The following is a 24443-nucleotide window of genomic DNA, read 5'->3' as shown; positions in this document are numbered from 1 at the left end:
TTGAACACATATATTTCAAAACGACAACACAGAGCAAGTTGACAAGCAAGACATGTTAACACGGTAACATTCGAATGAGCACCGAGTCCAAGCCTAGCGGCCGCTGGCTGGCTGGCCACTTAGGTGGCGCGGCTGCTGCATGGCTGGCAGACAGCGTCGCATGTAGAGGACACGCGTAATTGTGCGGTGGCACTTTGAATGATCGGCGAGTCACATCAAATACGCCTTCGAAATGCAATGTCAGCTGACAAATTTATGTAGCCAGAACTAAGTATATTCTTTGGGACAAAGGCTGTGACTTAAAACATGGGTTCAAAGTAACTCATTCTAAAATGGATTACGTCCTAAGAAGTGTTAATGAAGCAGCAAAGGGGGCAAAAAAATAAAAACCAAGAGCTTACTTTCAAAAAATTACAGGAAGTTTGTTTGGAAGTTCAGTGCATTTAACAACTCAAATTGTTCCAAAATATCTCTAAACACTGGAGCAAATGCTATTTTTATACACGTATTCTCACGGAATTTAAGAGAGAAGTAAAGTGACTCAAGTTGGGATTTCTGATAACTGTAAAACAACAAAGGAATGAAGGAAGACTACAATGTAATATTTTGTCAACAACGAGGTTAATAGAGATGGAGCACACAACTGAGGATTGAGAAAGGGAAATAGCCATGTTCTTTTCATAAAAACCATCCTATTATTTGCCCAGATTTATTTACAGACATCATGAAAAATACAAATCTGGATAGCAGGACAGGGGTTTGGACAACAGTCCATCTTGTTCGGTGTACAAGTGAAAGAAAGTGGAAAACTAAGTGTAAATAGTGCTATAATGTTTAACTCATTAACTGTTTGTCAGATTTCATTGCACTTGAAACATTCACTGTATAAAATTGAACTGGAATTTCATTGCTTCAGTGAGGGGGGTGGGGAGGTGGAAATTCTAATTTCTGTTTCAGCACTTTATGTACACATTTGAGAGTTTTTCATACATGAATGCATACCTTTTCAAAGTATGTAATCCCTAGTTCAACAGAGACATCATCTCATCATACAACCAGTAATCATATGGCACAAATGGTACCTGTGTGAAGCAAACCTGTTTTCAAGTGCAGTAAAGAAGATTGTGAAATACCGAAATTTATGACTGGAGCCTGAATATGCAAAAATAGAGGCAAAGGTAAACTACTGGTTATAGTGAAATGATTAAAAAGGTTTTTAAGCCAATAATGTGATTACTAACAAAAAGTATAAAAAGTCTGCTTTAAAAGGTAACTGGCTTTGTATATTGATGGCAAACTACAGAAGCAAATGTCTTAAGGGAGGTTATCTCTTGATAAATATGATTATTAATATTTATTTCACTTCAATTTGTAATTCATAATAACACAGAAATACACATTTATAAAGAGGTTAGAGGGCATGGTTAGGGCCTCGAGTATGTGTTAGGATCCACAATCCAAATGGTTAAGAGGGGCTGGGTCAATTAGGAACTGAGATTGAGGAAGGAATACTAAAATATAAAAATTGTTCCTTTACTCTGTTTAAAATCAATTGACAGCTATGAATGAGGTGGAAGTGTAATGTTCATACAGGAGAGAAAGCACACATTTAGCAAATCTCACAGTAGAGTTAACAATATGAACTATTTATTGTCGCTAAATTTCCACTGGCACAGCTACAACACTTCACTTTTTCATATTTACAATATTACCTGCTGCCAACCACTTGGTTATAACTAGTTCAATGCTGTACTTTTAGTTTTACACTTGCATTCAGTTAATAATTCCTTATGGGAACTAATAATTCAATAGCAATTTATATGAGCAAGGAAATGTTTTGAGATAGGAGGGGAAGCAGAGAAACAATCCTAGAAGGAAACTCTGATGGAAACATGATATAAGGAGTTTACCAATTGCCTTACTTGCCGAGGACATGAAACATCATTATATTTATGGTTAGTACAACAGAAAGGAACATCCTATGTTCTAAAAAGGAAGTAAGCCTTTTTCAAACATTAACATTTCGTTACGTGTAGTCCTTCACAACATGGAAATTCCTATGGGCAGAGGCTGTTAATGAAATGAGATGTTTATGGTAGTATGATGATGCCAATTTTTGAGATACCTCCGAGTTTTTATTGTTTATTGTGTGTTCCACTGTTAAAATGTTGATCAACTGGTTTTAAGGAGCAAGGATTCAGAGTAATTGTTTGAAACATCCTCATTATTATAAAAGCTGAATCTGAAGAAACACGTGAGAGTACTTACCCGTCAACATAAAAATCCATTAGATTATTAAAAGCATTAGTTGACTCCATACCACTGCAAGGATGAAAATACAAACTGCTGGTGTGCTGAGTGGTGAAATAAATTCTAAGTGCAATCAAATACTTTGTCGTACACTAAGAAAACTAGACATCAGTTCTACAATTGACTTTACAATGGAAAGGTAGCTCAATTTGTGGTGGTCCCTCCTGCTTTTATTTCTTCGTTTGTTGATTGTCAATGTACTGCATCGCTACACCGGCAAAAAAATGGGTTGTGGATTCCGACACCGACTACTGCAAGTTATGTAACTGACAAGTTCACAGTTGTGTTTCATAGTACTTTAATTTCACTGTTCACAACCCTAGAATAATACGAAGTTATATGGCCTTTGCACTATTGTTTAAGCTTTCCATAAGCCTCATTAATAGTTTGCAGGTGGAACTCCATATACTGCTACGATAGTTTACTGTTGAACAGCTACGATGTTTAACGTTTGTTCCACAGTTAATTTGAAGCATTGTTGTTGTTCTAACCAGCACAGGTTGTTCGTCTGAAACTCAAGCATGGACTAACTGTCTCATGACCAAAAATTGGAACCTTATATATCATCACAATAATAGGTGCTGAAACTACAGATTGTTCAAAATTTAATTTACAGAAATTACAATTAAAACTTAAATCATTAAATTAACTGAATACATTGAAAAATTGCGTCTTTTTAACAGTTTCTTCTACTACAAGGCTTAGGCTGAATTATTTGTTTAAATCATGAAATTAACAAATATAGTCACGCAAACAATATTTTTGACAAAACTGTTGATTACTTTGGAATTTATGAAGGGCTGGCTTTGCTAACATGCTTTCAAATAGAGCCAAATAAATACTTTGAGAATACTAGCATTTTGTCTTCCAAATGTTTATAATTAGTACAGAATTTATATATTTGTTTATACATCAACAATAGAATTTAAGTTCCGAAACAATCACTGATGTCACCCTATAACAAAGGATACTATTTAGGAATAGTCAAAATAAATTAGAAAATCAATTATAAAACTAAGCACAAAACTAGACCTGGTGTTACATTCTTTAAAAACTAAGGGCCACTCTTTCTCTTTTATGAAACTACAGCTTATACTCACGTATGTTAATGTTAATTAAGTCAAAATGAAAAAAATGAATTTTAAGGAGGCAGATGACAAAACAAGAGGGGAATTAAAATTATTCCAGCTTGCTTTGTCACAAATTCCTATGAGGCTTGCTCTGTATTTTCAATGCTTCTCTGAACAGCATCATTTAATTTAACCTTACCAAAGTTATAAAACTTGCTTACACATGTAGAGTGTTTACATTTTGCAGTGTGCAGTTGCAGCTGTAGTGGTTATAAAGCTAAGTACTGACAAAGTTATATGTGCACTGTTATACAGTTACTAAATTTAATAGTTTTCAGTGGTGTTTCGTGCTGTTTGTGGCGAAATAACGATTTAATAAACTTTTGGAAACATTCGCTTACTGTGATTTTTGGAGTTTTCTGTGCACTGAAGTTGTTTAGTAAACTTCATGCTTTAGTTCCCAGCTGACATTTCCTATTGTTTCTAGTGAAATATTTCAGTAAAGTTTTCATTCAGTGTTTTAACTTGATTGAGTGTTCCAGTGTCTGCTTGAATTTTTGGTTTTAGCTAATAATTTTGTGAAGTTTTATTGGTATTGGTATTAGTTGTGGTGTAGTAGTATTAATACAAGTAGTTGCTTTCTTAGTAGACAGAGAATTTATAGGCCACTATTGTTAGTTCTATAAATAGTTCTACTGGTGCAACTGAACCTAGGTAATGTAGACATATAGTTTTTTTTTTCCCAGGAACTGTAAAATTTTACCATGAGTGAGAAGTGTGGGCTCTGTCGCAGATTTGTGAGTAGTGGATTACGGTGTGGGATTTGTTCGAAGTATTTTCACTGTGGGGAATGCAGTGGGGAAGCCAGTGCGGATTCTAGCAAGATTCTCTCCTGGGAATGCAGAATCTGTAGTAGAAATAAGTTGATAGAGAAACAGGAGCATAAGATCTGTGCCCTTCAGGTGCAGTTACAACGTGCAAAGGAGGAACTAGATAGGTCGAGGAGGGTGAAGGGTGGTGGGGTATGGGAACTGGCAGTTGGCAAGAAGGCAGCGAGGAGGAGGAGGAGGAGGAGGAGGAGGAGGAGGAGATATTCAGAGAGTTATACTTTGCGTATATGCAATAGATCTGACCAACTGTCAGAGTTGAGTGGAGAGGAGCCTCTTGTAGCTGTAGATGTAGGAAACATGCAGCAGTTAGGAGGCCTAGGTCAGTTTCAAAGTCTAACAGAAAGAAGAAGGTTCTGCTGCTAGGTAGTTCACACGTTAGAGGTGTGCGCAGAAAGTGTTGGGGAGTGAGTACCAGGTCACCAGCATTGTGAGGCCTAGTGCAGGATTGGCTCAGGTGACTGACAATATAGGGGAGTTACGTAGGAATTTTATGGAGGAGGATCGGGTAGGGATAGTGGGTGGAGCAGGGAACAGTCTTGATAGGGATGGGGAATATGATGTATGTGGTGACCTGGTAAAGACAGCTACTCAAACTGGTGGCACTAATGTGCATTTTGTGCAACTGTTTCAGTGCCATTATCGGCCTTAATGTGGCCCTTAGGTGCATTAACATGGGGCTGGAGAGGGTGCTGATGACAGAGGGCAAACGTCACATTTCAGTGGTGCCAGTTGGGTCATCAGTTGATTGGGTTTCACTAGGCATGGCCTGCCCCTCAATAGGTATGGGAAGGGAAGGCTGATAGAGCTTATAGAAGACAGTGTAGTGGGTGGTGGTGGGACCACGCATGGAAAAATTCCTGTAGTAGTTGGGGTTAGAGCTGCACTTTTTTTTTGATTGAAGTCAGCTGATAGGTATACCTGTTCAAAGGAAGTACCTCTAACTAAAGGCTCACCTTCAGACGAAGTTATGTTTACAAGTAGAGAAGAAATTAGCATATTTCATCAAACTATACGAGGTATTAGTGATAAAGTTAGTGAACTGCTTATAGATGTTGACTCGGAAATTATTGGTATATCGGAGCACGACTTAAATAATTTGACAATTCCGAAGCTTCCTTTACCACGATACAGATTAGCTGGCTGTTTTTCAACGAGTTTCTTGTGGGGTGGGGGAGTGGCTATGTATGTAAAAATCAGTATTCCATTTGAGTCCAAAGACGTATCATGGCACTGTACTTAACAGATATTTGAATGTCATGCACGGGCAGTTGCATTTAGTAAAACTAAACTTCTAACTATTGTAATTGTTGTTTATAGGTCCCATAACTCTGCCTTCAGAGCATTTCTGTGCAAGCTAGAGAGAGTTCTTGATTCATTTTGTAGGAAGTACCAGAAATTAGTTATATGTGGTGACTTCAATATAAATTTTCTATATGATGGTGCAAGGAAAAGGGTGTTGGTAGATCTCCTAATCTTATATATGATGCAGACTGTGTTTTTTTTCCAACTAGGGTGCAGGGGAACAGTAGCACAGCCATAGACAATTTTTTTTTTCATTTACTCATTCTTCATTACTAGATGGGAATCCTGTTAGTAAAAGGGTGAATGGCCTTTGAGACCATGATGCACAATTTTTAACACTAAAAGTCTTTTGTATGCAAACGAATGTCACATATAATTACAAACTATGTAGGAAAGTCAATCCAACTGCAATAGAGTGTTTTTTTAAACCTTGTCAAGGAACAAGAGTGGCAGGATGTTTATAGTGCCGATTACATAGATGACAAATATAATACTTTCCTTAACACATTTCGCATGCTCTTTGAGAGTTGCTTTCCATTAGAACATTCTAAACAGGGTAGTAGCAGTAATAAGGAGCCCAGATGGCTGATAAGGTATAAGGATATCATGTAGAACAAAGAGGGAATTATAGCAAAATGTTAGAAGTAGTTACAATGAAGCTACAGTAGCCCATTACAAACAGTATTGTGAGGCACTCAAAAATGTTATTAGGAAGGCAAAGAGAATGTGGTATGCAAATAGAACAGCTAATTCACAGGATAAAATTAAAACCATATGGTCATTTGAGAAGGAAGTGTCTGGTCAGCAGCACAAGGTCAACGATACAAAGTCCGTTCATAGTAAGAATATTACTGATAAATCAGATATATGTACAGAATTTAACAATCATTTTCTGAGCATAGCTGGTGAATTAAATGAAAATTTACTTTCTGCAGGAAATCAAGTAACTTTTTAGGCAAATGCCTTTCTGAAATACCCCTCTGTGATACAGACAAGGAGGAGATTGAGTCAATAATTAAATCTCTGAAGACTAAGGACTCTCATGGATATGATGGAGTGCCTAGCAGAATATTAAAAGTACTGTGCTGCACATGTTAGCCCTGTATTTAGCCATACTTGTAGTTTTTCCTTCAGGAATGTTCAGTTTCCTGAACGATTAAAGTACTCAGTAGTAAAGCCACTTTATAAAAAGGGAGAAAGGGATAACGTAGACAATTTTAGACCTATTTCTATGCCATCATCAGTGTTTGCTAAAGTTATTGAAAAGGCTGAGTATGTAAGAGTAATTGATCATTTTATATCACACAATTTGATATCAAATGTACGGTTCTGCTTTAGAAGTTATTTAACAACTGAATATGCTATATTCTCTTTTCTCTGTGAGGTCCTGGATGGGTTAAACAGAAGATTTCAAATGCTAGGCATATTTTTTGATTTAACTAAGACATTTGATGTGTTGATCACAAAATATTGCTCCAGAAGTTGGACCATTACAGAATACGGGGACTAGCTCACAATTGGTTCACCTCTTACTTTAGCAACAGATGGCAAAAGGTCATTATTCACAATGTTGAGAATGGCTATGATGTGGGGTCTGATGAGTGGGGTACAGTCAAGTGTGTGTGTGTGTGTGTGTGTGTGTGTGTGTGTGTGTGTGAGGGGTGGGGGGGGGGAGTTGCCCCAGGTATCAGTGTTGGGACCACTCCTGTTCTGTGTGTGTGTGTGTGTGTGTGTGTGTGTGAGAGAGGGGTGGGGGGGGGGGGGGGGGGGAGCTGCCCAAGGTATCAGTGTTGGGACCACTCCTGTTCTGTGTGTGTGTGTGTGTGTGTGTGTGTGTGTGTGTGTGGGGGGGGGGGGGGGGGGGGGGGGGGAGTTGCCCCAGGTATCAGTGTTGGGACCACTCCTGTTCCCTTTTTATATAAATGATATGCCTTCTAGTATTACAGGTAACTCTAAAATATTTCTGTTTGCTGATGACACTAACTTGGTAGTAAAGGATATTGTGTGCAACATTGGCTCGGTTTCAATACAGGGTGTATACGTGGACAAGGAAAAAGAATTCCCGGATTTCCCGGTTAAAACCACACTTTCTCCTGGGTCGAAACATAGTTTTTCCCTGTTAATTGACAGTATATTATCTCGCGGAACTGTATAACTTATCAATCATTTGAATGGTTATGGGTTTATACATGGGCGTAGAATTTCCCGGCGTTTTAGAAAACGAAACACCTTTTGGAAGATGTTTGATGTGTAGTAACATGTACGCTGCATATTTTCGTATTATGAAAGTATAAATTTGAATTCCACCAAACACCGCATGTTACTTTCCAAAGCATTGAAATCGAGATTGCGATGTGTATTTGTAAGCCAGTCATAGCTTATGTCACGTGATCTCGCCAGCCAATGACAACGGATATTCGGAGCTTCGGACACGTGTGTAGTCAGCCAATAGCAACATCCCTGTTAAGTAGCACAAACACACGAACAGGAAAAGTTAATGGTTTAAATTAATATATATATATATAATGTTACTACAAGAAAAACAAAGCTTTCACATATAATATTGGTCTCTAAGGCCAATACGCTCCAAGAGAAGCTAAGTTTTCACATATTAATGTTGGTCTTTTATGCACGTATTACATTTACGATAAATCACACAAATGTGCCAGTAAATTTTTTTAATAACGATATAAAAGTGTGATCTTCTCGGCTATAAATTTCTTCTAAGAGGCTCGTCATCAAAGAGCTGATTTTCCTTGGGTACCAGTACTTTGTTATCTCATGTCTGGCACTTTGTTATGGCATAATTCCATATGTGCTAGAAGATAAAAAGGTACACTTGAAATGCACCGACAGTTGAAACTAGCCAATAGTTTGAAATTAAACCCTTTGATTCAAATATATTGGACTGCCTCAGCGGAAAAGATTGATAAAAGAAAATTTCTTCAGCAAACCGATAAAAATAACTTCATTGTTCTGCATGGCAAATAATGCTTGACTGCCAGAAAGGTGGAAATAAAATAAAATCAGAAACTAATAATGTATTTTAGCCTTCCGTAATTATGTGAATGTATTTTAATTCACATGATAGCTCCCAGCCAAAACATTCAATTTTGTTTCATTTGACGTGAGTGCAGTAGACAAAGAGGAAACAGCAAAATCACTAAATGTAAACACGGGTCACATGGAGACTACCTGCTTCCCTATTATAACTCAGACTGCTCTGCGGATCAGACCCGTATCTACGATATTTCCGAACCGGGGCAATAGTAGATAGTGGCGTCCTCGAGCGTTGAGATAGGACGTCAAAAATTTAAAAAAAAAAAATCGAATTTTGAAAAATACGTTCATTTTGTAGTGTACATCTTTCTGAAGACTCTGATACATAAAACATACATGTCCGAGGAATTGTAAGACATGTTATCTGATCTTAAGTGTGCCAAAGTGCAGCGCCACACCTCTTCACACAGCATTCTTCTATCGCACGTCACTGTATTTCGATCTGTGGAATTGAAACGTGTATATTTTGTACTGGATACAATCAAACTATATTCAGGACAGCGGAAATTAAAATGCCCTATGGTGCCTCTCCTGCTTCCAGTTTGACATCATGTCCCTCTTTTTTCTTTTTAAAAAAAAACTCTTCAGAAAATTTGCACTCTTTATTCCCTATTAGTTAACAGCTTGCTGCTTTGTGTGACATAAAATTAAGTATAGGATACATAAAGCCGGTAAAGAGAAGAGACAAGCAAGACAGTACACATTGCTTCAATCCTTAGCTCCTAGAATTTTTTTCTCTCTAATCTTGCTACAGCTTTACATGCCGTGCTTTCCTTTCTGTGAAAGGATCTGTTACCTCACCAAACTTCGTCAAACATTTTGCTACTTCAAAAATCCAAACGTCGTTGTCTAATACGGAAAAAGCTGTAATCACAAATAGGCCCAAGACTGGTGTGGTTTCTCAACCTGATTACCTATATTTTGTCACTGCCTGCGAGATAAAACAAAATAGGCCTTTATAATATGGCAGCAATTGTAACACACGCCAAATAAACAAGACTGTTTTGGCAGAAATGGTCATTTTTATAATATGGCAGAATATAATTCATGTAGTATCAATATCAAAAGCCTATTAGGCCTACTACAAGCAAAAAGCTTTACATTAGGAAATAGTTTTACACTTCATTCATACACTCTGGTTTCTCAAGCATGAGATTGAAAAGGAATAGTGCGAAATTTTTATAGAAATTTGGAATCGTCTTATTCTTCCATAATTTGTGTGATGTCCCCATTTCTTCACCTTCCTCGTTCTAACAAACAATGTTGTCATCACTAATTCTGTACCTATTCCTGCCAATGTCAAAGGTTATTCGCCGGTTAACTTCACTAACTCTGCCAGAATCACCAGTTTAGTTATCCCGCGATTATTCTCCGGTTAGGCATTGTTACGTGTTCGTACAACGCGTTTTCCGCGCTACTTCCAGAATAGACCTTAAAGCGGTTGCTAGCCGGAGACTGCATACCTGGCCTTTGCTAGTATAGCGATCTGGCCAAAAATTTTCTGTCAAACTTCATTTTCTTGGATACATCGAGAAGATAATACGTAATCTTTCTTACCTATTATTTCTGTTAGTCGTTTATTCGCACTCTGGTAGTCTGAATCTATGGACTTCGCTGGTAATCATAACAACACTCATCATTCGCAAACCATATCAACCACATAATCAGACAGTGGTTGGCTTTCTTTCGTTCGGCTATACTCTGCTCAGTTCATATACCCCCTTTTGTCTGCAGGAAAGTTTATTTCTAGAAGTGACGAGGATTCCACTGACAGAGACATCACATACACTATGCACGCATTCACAAATCAACTTATGATTCATTCAGAATCAACTTAGAATGTGTTCAACAATGTTCAAAAACCGACAGGGGACACTTTTCAAAGTCATACGAATAATCGATAGACCAATGTACGCTGGATGCTAGGTGCTTTGTGAAACAAGTCGTAAGGTCAGTATTGCCTCACGTGTTCCAATATTTCTACAGAATCCAATCTGATCTTCCCCGAGGTCAGCTTCTACTAGTTTTTCCATTCATCTGTAAAGAATTCGTGTCAGTATTTTGCAGCTGTGACTTATTAAACTGATAGTTCGGTAATTTTCACATCTGTCAACACCTGCTTTCTTTGGGATTAAAATTATTATATTCTTCTTGAGGTCTGTGGGAATTTCGCCTGTCTCATACATCTTGCTCACCAGATGGTAGAGTTTTGTCAGGACTGGCTCTCCCAAGGCCATCAGTAGTTCTAATTGAATGTCGTCTACTCCCGGGGCCTTGTTTCGACTCGGGTCTTTCAGTGCTCTGTCAAACTCTTCACGCAGTATCATATCTCCCATTTCATCTTCATCTACATCCTCTTCCATTTACATAATATGTCCTCAAGTACATAGCCCTTGTATAGACCCTCTATATACTCCTTTCACCTTTCTGCTTTCCCTTCTTTGCTTAGAACTGGTTTCCATCTGAGCTCTTGATATTCATACTAGTGGTTCTCTTTTCTCCAAAGGTCTCTTTAATTTTCCTGTAGGCAGTATCTGTCTTACCCCTAGTGAGATAAGCCTCTACATCCTTACATTTGTCCTCTAGCCATCCCTGCTTAGCCATTTTGCACTTCCTTTCGATCTCATTTTTGAGACGTCTGTATTCCTTTTTGCCTGCTTCATTTACTGCATTTTTATATTTTCTCCTTTTGTCAATTAAGTTCAATATTTCTTCTGTTACCCAAGGAGTTCTACTAGACCTCATCTTTTTACCTACTTGATCCTCTGCTGCCTTCACTACTTCATCCCTCAGAGCTACCCATTCTTCTTCTACTGTACTTCTTTCCGCCATTCCTGTCAATTGTTCCCTTACGCTCTCCCTTATGTCATATGGTATTATATTTTGGGGTAACTCTTCCCATTCTAAAAGGATATTTGTGGCTCAGAAATGGGCCGTTCAGACAATAAGTGGTGTAAGTTCACGAACCTCTTGTCGACTCTTGTTCACGAGTCTGGATATTTTGACATTGGCCTCCCAATATATATATATTCCTTCTGTCATTTCTTGTTAACAATATTAGCTTATTCCCAAGAATAAGCAGCTGTCATTCAGTTAATACTCAGCAGAAATCAAATCTGCATTTGGATCAGACTTCCGTAACTGTTGTGCAGAAAGGTGTGCAGTATACTGCAGCATCAATTTTCAATAAGATACACTCAAATTCGAACATCTCAGCAGTAATCCACGCGCTTTCAAATCGAAACTGAAGAGTTTCCTCATGGCTCACTCCTTCTATTCTGTCGAGGAGTTCCTTGAAAAATTAAGCTGATTCTTGTTGTATTGTTGATTGTGTTTACTTAAACTTATGGATTGACTTTTTTCGGGTTCATAAACATTTTAATTTTATCTGTTATTACTTTTATATTGTAATTTTTTGTACTCGCATGTTCCATGACCTTGGAGATTTGCTCCTCAACTTGGTCCTATGGAACTTGACACGTAAATAAATAAATAACATCAGTCAGTAACTAAACTGATATTTGTACTGCAAGAATTTTATGTAAACATCAATACTTCTACACCACTTCAAATATGATAAGAACCTATGACGTAAAAATCAATGTACATTAACAACAATTTTTAAAAAGGCTACAAAATCAGTTTGCTCCAAAATAAAAGATAGGCTAATAATTTCACTGTATATACAAGGCACATCTTCAACAACAGTGAATATCACAGTGTGTGTGTGTGTGTGTGTGTGTGTGTGTGTGTGTGTGTGTGTGTGTGTTTGTGTGTGTGTGTGTGTCAGTGAATATCACAGTGTGTGTGTGTGTGTGTGTGTGTGTGTGTGTGTGTGTGTGTGTGTGTGTGTTTGTGTGTGTGTGTGTGTGTGTTTTCCCTCTTCTTCTCAACAGCAATGTTTCTTCTATTTTCTAGTAATCTCATAAAAATTAGAAGGTAACATTCCAATGTACAGACACAGTTGCTTCACAGTGGTGACAGTTTTAAAAATGTTCACAGTTGCACAATTATAATTAATTTGTACTGCCCAGCAGATTTCAAGGGACACATGTTCATGCAGTGGATGTCCCCATACATAGAACTGTAGATAAAATTAAACAAGTTCCCCACATGCTGCAATTGTCACTTTTTCTGTTGGTGTGCCCGCTTTTGTCCCACATTTCTAGAAAAAAAATGAAAGAAATTGATTACATTCCAAGCAAATACATATAAGCACCAAAGAATATTTAAGCAGAAATATTTTAATCTCTCAAACAGTTGTGTAACAATGTAATACTAAAAATCTTACTTAATTCTTAAAACTACAGTCGAGCTGCAGAAGGAACGACCCTCACAGGTATTAATAGCCTAGTGCGATCGAAACAGACTCTCCTCACAATTAAAAAGTCTTGGAAATATGTCAAGAATAAAAATTACAAAGTTTCAGTATTTTAATACATTTCTTACAGGGCTGGACTGAGAACATTTTTCCACACAAGCAGCTACTCATTTGGTGGCCCTCTCACCCATTTTCCTCCTACACTCTTGTTAGATTTCACAACTAATTGTGATAGGCACTGTATACAAACCAGTCACTTTGAAGCCCCTCTCAGTTTGGTACTCCAAAAGCCTACTACTAAAGCACATCTTTGAAGGAGCACAGCAATGAGAAGCTGCCCTGAAAGAAACTGTGGAAGATTTGAATTAAGAGCAGTCTTGGTTGCCATTTATTCTTTCATTAACAATGTGTTTCATCTATGTGGAGTGTCTCAGATTATCTTAAAATTTTCCTTTTACAACATTTTTTTCTCTTTTTTTTTTAAAAAAAAGAAGCATAAAATGGATCTGTGCTAGGCTGAAGCACCTGTCAAATCAGGTAAACCTTCAAAGGTCTTGATAAAGTAATACAGTAGGCCAGTATGGTGCAATGGTAGTATCAGAGTCACAAAGAAATATACACATTTAAGAAGAACACACAGAGATGTCACCACAACTTCATAGCGTGAGTATTCAAGCGGACACACATGCGAGCATTCCTTTCAGATCCAGAGGGATTATATTAACATTTTGTGTGTTGATGGTCCAACATTTGATACATAACTAGAAATGATTCTCCACATACATAGGTTCCTGCCTGCCCTCCTCCCATGTTCCCATCATCAAAAACATAAAATGCAGCAACAGTTGTAGTTCCACCAAATCAGCGCATATCTATTATGCTACCTTGCTACTGACAATTCTTCCAAAGACCTGAAATTTATAAGTACAGTTTCAATTCACAGTATTTGAGAAAGTTACGGAAACATGTCATGCATTAATATGTTTTCAGGCTGTGGCTAAGCCATGTCTCTGCAATATCCTTTCTTCCAGGAGTGCTAGTTCTGCAAGGTTCGCAGGAGAGCTTCTGTGAAGTTTGGAAAGTAGGAGACGAGATACTGGCGGAAGTAAAGCTGGGAGGACAGGGCGCGAGTCATGGTTGGGTAGCTCAGTTGGTATAGCACTTGCCCGCGAAAGGCAAAGGTCCCGAGTTTGAGTCTCAGTCCGGCACACAGTTTTAATCTTCCAGGAAGTTTCAACAAATCATATGATTCATCATTCTTAAGACCATTCTTAAGACTTCTGTTTTTGGACTATCTGCCCTAACATTCCACTACACCAGCAGTGATTTGCACATTTCGATGCACTCTAATAATAATACTCAATTAACTTGCTTTGAATTCATTTTCCACACAACAACAAACCTATCCTAACCCTGGTCTGTGTAGCCAGCAATGTTGCAATGATATCATCAATATTGCCCACAGACAGCACAGTATTTCCAGGAAGTGCAATATATTTCCAAAGTTTCTGATGCCCTCACCATTACTCTACAACCACATCTCACTTTCACTCCTGGATGCTTAGTATTATTGTGCATCTGGAAAATATTGTCCGTATTATCAACTGTCTAGGGGCCACTTAATTGAGATATGTCAAGTACAGAACATTAATTGCTGCCTCCCCCCCCCCCCCCCCCCAGACAGTCAATTATATTGACAAGATTTCCTAGATAAGCAATAATCTTGACTTGCTAGGCATGAGATTGAAAAGTTGTGCAGTAATACTGAGAATACCAAAAGCTTTGGAAATCCAGGATGTCTGGGTTAAACATATGACAATATAAAATGTAATAACTTAACTGAGGTATTTATTGGCAGTTTGCTTCTATAAGTGTGGTAACTCAAAATGTTTTCTGTGTTTGAATGCAGTAGTTGGTACCATGCTGTGCATGTGCTTAACTGCTTCAATTGTATACATTCGCTTCAGTAGCCATGTGGACTCCACAGCAGAAGGTGTTCGGCATGATTTCTCTCACGAAGCCAAAGTCTGTCACACTAGTACAACATAACTTCCAGTGCAAGTATGGACTGTGACTGACTGATAATGTTTCCACTGACGTAACAATCAAGAAATGGGACAAGCAGCTTCGAGGAAACTGGAAGTTTGCTTTCAACGCTGGGCCACCAAGCCAAGTGAGGAGTTCCAGATGCTACTGTTGAGTTATTCTGTACATCCTTCCAGTGGAGCCCTCAAAAGTCAATCCAATAAGCAAATAGATAGTTTAAGTTATCTTGTTCGACAGCACATGATGTCATCCATAAAAGGTTGCCCCATCATATTCATGCAGCTATCACAAATGTTACACATGCAATGCTGTAAAACACTTGGGGATAAGTGGAATACAGATCACATGTCTATCGCACAACTAACAGTGTGCATACCAATGTGTATTAGGTGTGTAAAGAAACATAATGAGTTACCATACTTGAAGAAATATATCAATAAATATCTCAATTACTTCTCAAGTTAATGCATTTTATATTATTCTATGTTTAACCCAGACAACCATATATTGTGTGTCCGCAGCTCGTGGGCGTGCGGTAGCATTCTCGCTTCCCACGCCCGGGTTCCCGGGTTCGATTCCCGGCGGGGTCAGGGGTTTTCTCTGCCTCGTGATGACTGGGTGTTGTGTGATGTCCTTAGGTTAATTAAGTTTAAGTAGTTCTAAGTTCCAGGGGACTGATGACCATAGATGTTAAGTCCCATAGTGCTCAGAGCCATTTGAACCATATATTGTGTTGACAATATCCTCGACAGTCTATTGTGTGCTACACAGACCAATGAGGTTAGGTAAGAATGTGTTTGTTGTTGTTGATGTTGTTGTTGTTGTGGTGTGGAAAATGGGTCCAAAACAAGATGAAAGAGTACTATTATTGAAGTACACTGAAATGTATAAATCATTGCTGGCACTGTGGGATGTTAGGGCAGATGAGTACAAAAATAGAAGTCTTAAGAATGATGAATGACATGATTTGTTGCCCAGAAAATAGGAAATGGCCAAGAAGGAAGATGCTCTTAAGAAATTTAATTGGAGCAAAGCTATGAATAAAAGTATATATACATATTTATCTCTATGTATACATTACTTATCTGAATATAACTGTCTAGTGCATGTATTACTGCAGGATATGTTTCCATAACTATGTCTCAAATACTGTGAGTTGAAACTGCACTTGTAAATTTCAAGTCTTCAAAAGGATTGTCAATAGTAATATAACATATGAGGTAAGCATTGATTTTATGGAACTGCGATGTTGGATCATCAATATACCACAAGCTACAGATTTGTTTTTGCCCCATCATCAATTCTTTCAACAAGTTTTCATGAGTGATCTTTGACGCTCCTTGTATCAGTTTTTCATCCACCTTTCTTTCTGCTTGAAAAAAAGTAGAACAATTATCACAGCATAGCGTCTTTATCATTCAGCACTCTGAATCACTGCAAGGTCGATGTTCGACCTGGAATCCAATCGCATCAACTCAACAAACACATTTTAAGAATGTATTGTCCACGAGAAGAAATACGGGCGAAACTGGTAACAAAACTTTAAGTACGACGATTACAGAGGTGTCTTAATCCACGTGGGCACAGTAACAGTGAGGAAGAAATCGTGAATGGAACACGGAATCTGATTAGATCGGCGAAAACTGTATACCCAACATCCAGGCTGGTAATTACTGGAATTATTCATCAAAGATCGGTAAGTGATACATCAACAGGATAAATACGGGCATTAGGAAACAGTGCAACAGACCCGGTGCAGTATTCATTGACCCAAACAAATTCTTAAACTGCAAGTGTCTGGGAAAAGATGGCCTGCACTTGAATAGATTAGGCTCTGTGAACCTTAGTAAAATGTTCATAGAAGTGTGTAAAATCCTAAGAAGCAAGGGAAACTAATTCATTCTGATAGAGGTGACACAGAAAAAATTCAAACAGAAAATAAAAAGTTTAGGTACCAAACAAAGGATGCACGTGAAATAGCTAAAAGCAAAAATGATCTATTGATGCACTGGAATATAAATGGCTTAGTGGCAGAACTACCAAATCGTAAATTCTCAAAAATCGACGAACTGCTTTCAGAATCCGTAAATATTAAAATAATGTGCCTAAATGAACACTGGTTAACAGAAGATAGTATAAAAGTACTAAATAGTATTAATAATTTTAAGGTAGCTGCTAGCTTTTGTAGAATAAGCAAATCTCGTGGAGGCTCCTGCATTCTTGTCAATTGTTCTGTAAGTTATACAGTAAGAGATAGTTAATTATTTAAATGAAGAGAACGTGTTTGAAAGTTGCTCTGTAGAACTAAGTGATCTGAATACACTGGTTATAGCAATCTACAGAATTCCTGGATGTGCGGTAACAAAAGTGTTTTTAGCCAAATTCGAATGCCTCCTGGAAAAACTCCAGAAAGAAAGTAAGAAAAAAGTTTTTATAGCAGCAGACTTCAACTTAAATGTCTTAGTTGAAAGCAATGATTCCACAAAATTTCGTGACTTAATTCAGAAATCTGGTTTCAAGCTAAATTTTTTCTGAAAGCACTAGAGAAAACAGCAGATCAGTGACCTGCATTGATAATATTATTACTAACTACAAATTTGACAGTGGAAATAAGCACAAATACTGCTCAGACTTGGGTATTTCAGATCACTCAGCTCTGTTTATTGAGCTCCCAAAAGCAAATAACATAAAGCCTCCAGAAGTGTGTATAAAAAGAGATCCCAGTAAAAGTAAAATGGATTTATTCCGCAGTAAATTAAGTATAATAAGCTGGCCTGTAGACTACAATAGTTCAAGCTCGATAAACTATGACAAATTCTTAAATTGTTTCTTAGAGGTATTTAATGAATCATTTCCTCATAGATATAAGCAAAAGAAAGTTAATGGTAAACTCAAATGGATTACAACAGGAATAAAAATCTCTAGTGCCAGAAAGAGAGAGCTCCACAATGAGTTAAAATCAAACAGAAATCCGGATTTTGTTATTTATGTCAAACAGTATAAAGCTTTATTTAGTGGCAGCTAAAAAAAAATGGCAAATAATAAATTCATACGAGAACACAGAAATAAGACAAAATCGGTGTGGTCAGTTGTTCAGTCTGAATTAGGAGCCAAAGTAAAAATTCATGAGATTTTGAAAACTAGTCATGAAAATGAAATTATAGTAAACCCTGTTCAGATGTCAAGTTGTTTCAATGAATTCTTCCTAAATGTAGTAAGATTGGATGTGGATATGACATTCCATCAGGGCATCACAAATTTGGAAAACAGCCAGAACACATCTTTTAAACAATTTGAAAAAATCACCCAAAGGGATGTGGAAAAGGAAATATTGTCTCTAAAAATCAAAACCACACATGGGTGGGATGAAATAACAACATCTGTAATCAAGTATTCGTAGGATATTATTTCTAAACCGCTGTCAACTATTATAAATCAATCTTTTGAACAGGGATGCTTTCCAGATGTATTGAAATATGGTGAGATCAAACCTCTATTCAAAAAAGGATCGACAGAAGATATGGGGAATTACCGCCCTCTCTCTCTCTCTCTTGCCAGTCTTCTCTAAAGTGTTTGGAAAGATTGCACCAAAACAAATTAATAACTTTCTTACTGTAAATGATATAGTTTTTAAAAACCAGTTCGGATTCCAAAAGGGTAAAAGCACTGTGAATGCTATAAATGAGTTTATCCAAAAAATAAGCTCCACGTTAGATAAAGGTAGAAAGGTCACAGGTATATTCTGTGATCTGACTAAAGCTTTTGATTCAGTGAACCACGCATTACTCCTCCACAAATTACAGATTTATGGAATCAGAGGCACTGCTTTAAAATGGTTAGCTCTTACCTGTCAGGTAGGAAACAAAAAGTAATTTTAACTTCAAATGGAACCAATTATTCATCAGACTGGAAAACAGTTCCCCAAGGAGTCCCACAAGGTTCGATATTGGGTCCCTATCTGTTTCTTTTTTACGTAAATGACCTACCACTTGCTATTGATGTTCATTCAGTCTTATTTGCTGATGATACATCAGTTCTAATTGAAAAATAGGTATCTGAAAATATTCCAGAAAAAGCCAAAAATACTTTAGAAAAACTTGAATCTTGGTTCTATCAAAATGGACTAAAACTAAATGTAACTAAAACCAAAATGATGCAATTTGAAGCTAAATCAGTAGAAAGGAGTGAAATAAAGATAACGTGCAATGATCAGGATATCACAGAAGCAAACCACGTGAAGTTCTTAGGCCTAAATCTTGACAAAAATTTAAATTGGAAGGTACACATAGATCACTTAGCAAATAAACTGAACAACTTAGCATTTGCAATGTGTGTTTTGTCAGGTGCCACAAACATGGATACCAGAAAGATAGTTTATCACTGCTACTTTGAGTCAGTTATTCGTTATGGCATAATCTTCTGGGGAAATTCAGCAAATGTCACTAGGCTCCTAGTATTACAAAAGAAAGTAATTAGAAACATGTGTGTTGCAAAAAAATGGGAATCCTGTCGACCACTGTTAAAAAATTTAAAAATACTATCTATCCCCTCACTTTACATATATGAGATGGTGGTATTCCTATATACAAATCAACATACACTAGACACTTTCCGTTTTGAGCACAACTACAGCACTCGCCACAGAGATAACTTCAAACTTCCAACACATCGTTTAAAACTTTATGCCCAAATGCCAGAGTATATGGGGTTAAAAATTTTCAATAAAATAAAAGGCAGTAATATATTTAAAATGGAGATTGGTTCACTGAAAAGATTGCTCTTTACTCTTCTGGTGGAAAAGTGTTGTTATTCTGTCGATGAATTCATTGATGACAGCTTCACAATCTGAACACAGGGATTGTATTACATGTATTATTTTATCTACATGTGTAGCTGTAACTTAGAAATCTAAAAAAGTGAAAAAAGTTTCTTTTGTAAACCTTGACATGTCTCCTGTAAATCAAATCAAATGATTTGAAAATTGTACGTAATGAGATGAATAAACCACATATTACACCATTATTGCACAGTATTATTGCATCACTTGGGCCTTAAACTGGCTTTGATTTCTATCTGTATTTTAGGGAAGTTTAGGGAAGAAGGTTGACTGTACAGCCTTCAAGGAGTGTGTCGTCATTATCCATATTTCCTATATCACTGTCACTATTTTCTCCCTTGCTGTTGCTATCATCCCCTAATCTTATTATTAACTCTTCACCCCTTTCTTCCAGAATACCTTCTCATTGCCATGCCTCTTCAACGATGTACCACACTGTCGGGCATAATACTGCCCATTGCCTCATGCACTAAAAATCCTACATCTTTTAATTTACTTCTGTGTGCAACACTTAATTTTTTCTGAGACCATATGAGTTCTATTCCATTAAAGTGGCAATGATATGTTGTGTCATGATGATACAGTGGGTTTGGAATGACCATCATTCACCCACATTTTGTAGAATCAAATGATTTAGTTGGGTTTACACTTAAGACACTTCCCTCAAAAAATGGCATCTCCAGATGACAAAATCCTCTTGTTCAAGCAGAACTCTTCATCTAGAAAAAGTTTCCATCAAAACCCTACTCCCTCAGTACACCTAAAAGACTTGTTTCTCCTCTGAAAAACAAGTCACTATCTAATAGTCAGCAAAGCAGCTTCTTCCAGGTTGGATAATCTTTCCATGTTAATACTTACATACACAAGTATGTTGTGAATTGTCATTTTAGTAGAATGCTCTCTGGTTTTCATTGGAGTCAAAATAGAAGCAATTGGCACCTGTAGATCTCCAGCACACTTCTTTTTTGTTACTTTCATCACAGAAGTCGTTCCAGTTTTCAGAGCAGCAGATATTCATTCAACGACTTTTGACAATGGTATAAATGACCCCCTGTTATCCCTTTCTTCCTAAAAACAGTGTCATACATTATATGCAAGCTCAAAAGATTTGCTCTTTAAGGTAGTACCCCTGCCTACTTTCCTACAGCTGGAGGAAAAGGCTGTATCACAAACGTTTGAAATTCATGACACTGTAAAATGCACTTTTAACACGAACCGAAATGAAACACACAATCCATAACAAATGATGAAAATCAAACAAAAGCTTTGCGGCCACTAAGAAAGCATGGTGCCACATGCAACTTTGAGCATAGAGGTGGCAACCTGACACCATCACTGTGGCAATGTTTACAAATTCCAGAGCTCAAAATGGTGCTAGTCTGTCCCCTCCACACAATCGGGTCCTTATGCATGAAGTGTCATGGGTCAGGGGTGTCCTTTTTGCAACCCGACTACAACTACATTATTACTTATGAAAATACATCATTACCTCCATTTTCTTTAGGACATCCAGACCACTAATAACATGGCCAAATACAACATGCTTCCCATCTAGCCTGTAAGAAGGGAAAAAAAATTAGCTAGTTACAACAGATCGAGTGCTTGACTATAGGATATCCATAAATAAGGTAAGCCTACTAGAAAGTCCTGAGTGAAACACAAATGATGAAAGGAATAAAGGTAGCCACTAATCACATAGAGGAGGTGTAAGTAGTAACAGGCACATTAACATGAACATGACTGAACTTGTAGCTACACTTTTGTACAATTATACTTTATTTTATTTCACTTTCACTCTCTCTCTCTCTCTCTCTCTCTCTCTCTCTATTACACACACACACACACACACACACACACACACACACAAAAGTGGGCATACCTAGTGTGAGGAGGAAATGCCACAGAGCTGCCAACGCCTTGGAGAACCCTGACACTCTAATGAAATAATGGAGGAAAACATACAGGAAACACTAAAATAGAAAGGAAAGATGGAAGAAGAGAAAATGTGATATGCATCAATGTATGTTCACAGAAGTCCATACCAGGTTGGTGGCCAATGGGTGGGTACCCAGGTACACCAGGCCACTACTAAATCAAACAAAATTGAATGAAGCCGAAATGAATTTGAGGAGGACTATGTGTGAAGTATTCAATGAGTTCTAAAGTAAAATTCTATCTACCAAACTGACAAAAATCCCAAGTTTTGGTCTTAATTTAAGTCAGTAAGCAGACCAAAGACATCTGGGAGTGTACAGAATGAAAATATTTCAGAATGGAGAATAATCTGTGCATGTGTACTACAGGCAGATTAGATTAGATTAATACTAGTTCCATGGATCATGAATACGATATTTCGTAATGATGTGGAATGAGTCGAATTTTCCAATACATGACATAATTAGGTTAATTTAACAACATACTTAAGTTAATATAACAACTTTTTTTTTCTTAATTTATATCTAAAAATTCCTCTATGGAGTAGAAGGAGTTGTCATTAAGAAATTCTTTTAATTTCTTCTTAAATACTTGTTGGTTATCTGTCAGACTTTTGATACTATTTGGTAAGTGACCAAAGACTTTAGTGCCAGTATAATTCACCCCTTTCTGTGCCAAAGTTAGATTTAATCTTGAATAGTGAAGATCGTCCTTTCTCCTAGTATTGTAGTTATGCACACTGCTATTACTTTTGAATTGGGTTTGGTTGTTAATAACAAATCTCATAAGAGAGTATATATACTGAGAAGCTACTGTGAATATCCCTAGATCCTTAAATAAATGTATGCAGGAGATCTTGGGTGGACTCCAGCTATTATTCTGATTACACGCTTTTGTGCAATAAATACTTTATTCCTCAGTGATGAATTACCCCAAAATACTCTCCTGGAAATGGAAAAAAGAACACATTGACACCGGTGTGTCAGACCCACCATACTTGCTCCGGACACTGCGAGAGGGCTGTACAAGCAATGATCACACGCACGACACAGCGGACACACCAGGAACCGCGGTGTTGGCCGTCGAATGGCGCTAGCTGCGCAGCATTTGTGCACCGCCGCCGTCAGTGTCAGCCAGTTTGCCGTGGCATACGGAGCTCCATCGCAGTCTTTAACACTGGTAGCATGCCGCGACAGTGTGGACGTGAACCGTATGTGCAGTTGACGGACTTTGAGCGAGGGCGTATAGTGGGCATGCGGGAGGCCGGGTGAACGTACCGCCGAATTGCTCAACACGTGGGACGTGAGGTCTCCACAGTACATCGATGTTGTCGCCAGTGGTCGGCGGAAGGTGCACGTGCCCATCGACCTGGGACCGGACCGCAGCGACGCACGGATGCACACCAAGACCGTAGGATCCTACGCAGTGCCGTAGGGGACCGCACCGCCACTTCCCAGCAAATTAGGGACACTGTTGCTCCTGGGGTATCGGCGAGGACCATTCGCAACCGTCTCCATGAAGCTGGGCTACGGTCCCGCACACCGTTAGGCCGTCTTCCGCTCACGCCCCAACATCGTGCAGCCCGCCTCCAGTGGTGTCGCGACAGGCGTGAATGGAGGGACGAATGGAGACGTGTCGTCTTCAGCGATGAGAGTCGCTTCTGCCTTGGTGCCAATGATGGTCGTATGCGTGTTTGGCGCCGTGCAGGTGAGCGCCACAATCAGGACTGCATACGACCGAGGCACACAGGGCCAACACCCGGCATCATGGTGTGGGGAGCGATCTCCTACACTGGCCGTACACCACTGGTGATCGTCGAGGGGACACTGAATAGTGCACGGTACATCCAAACCGTCATCGAACCCATCGTTCTACCATTCCTAGACCGGCAAGGGAACTTGCTGTTCCAACAGGACAATGCACGTCCGCATGTATCCCGTGCCACCCAACGTGCTCTAGAAGGTATAAGTCAACTACCCTGGCCAGCAAGATCTCCGGATCTGTCCCCCATTGAGCATGTTTGGGACTGGATGAAGCGTCGTCTCACGCGGTCTGCACGTCCAGCACGAACGCTGGTCCAACTGAGGCGCCAGGTGGAAATGGCATGGCAAGCCGTTCCACAGGACTACATCCAGCATCTCTACGATCGTCTCCATGGGAGAATAGCAGCCTGCATTGCTGCGAAAGGTGGATATACATTGTACTAGTGCCGACATTGTGCATGCTCTGTTGCCTGTGTCTATGTGCCTGAGGTTCTGTCAGTGTGATCATGTGATGTATCTGACCCCAGGAATGTGTCAATAAAGTTTCCCCTTCCTGGGACAATGAATTCACGGTGTTCTTATTTCAATTTCCAGGAGTGTATGATGCCATATGAAAGCAATGAGTGAAAATAGGCGTAGTAAGCTAATTTACTAAGATGTTTATCACCAAAATTTGCAATGACCCTTATTGCATAAGTAGCTGAACTCAAACGTTTCAGCAGATCATCAATGTGTTTCTTCCAATTTAATCTCTCATCAATGGACATACCTAAAAATTTGGAATATTCTACCTTAGCTATATGCTTCTGATTAAGGTCTATATTTATTAATGGCGTCATACCATTCACTGTACAGAATTGTATGTACTGTGTCTTATCAAAATTCAGTGAGAGTCCATTTACAAGGAAC

At 38.4% G+C, this 24443-nt stretch overlaps 1 protein-coding gene across 1 annotated transcript in view; it reads right to left on the bottom strand.

Moving 5' to 3' along the window:
* Nucleotides 1–12447: 12447 nt before the first annotated feature.
* LOC124788011 (peptidyl-prolyl cis-trans isomerase E) overlaps nucleotides 12448–24443 on the bottom strand; it is a 72222-nt gene continuing 60226 nt past the window's right edge. The window contains exons 6-7 of the mRNA XM_047255057.1: nucleotides 21326–21392; nucleotides 12448–12797 (exon numbers count right to left, since the gene is read on the bottom strand). Of these exons, the coding sequence (XP_047111013.1) occupies nucleotides 12729–12797; nucleotides 21326–21392 (136 nt within the window). The 3' untranslated portion in view covers nucleotides 12448–12728. The remainder of the gene's footprint in view (nucleotides 12798–21325; nucleotides 21393–24443) is intronic.

The sequence above is a fragment of the Schistocerca piceifrons genome, chromosome 3 (assembly GCF_021461385.2).
Source record: "Schistocerca piceifrons isolate TAMUIC-IGC-003096 chromosome 3, iqSchPice1.1, whole genome shotgun sequence".
NCBI lineage: Eukaryota > Metazoa > Arthropoda > Insecta > Orthoptera > Acrididae > Schistocerca > Schistocerca piceifrons.
Note: the sequence above shows the minus strand (reverse complement) of the source record. Positions and strands in the feature narration are given on the sequence as shown.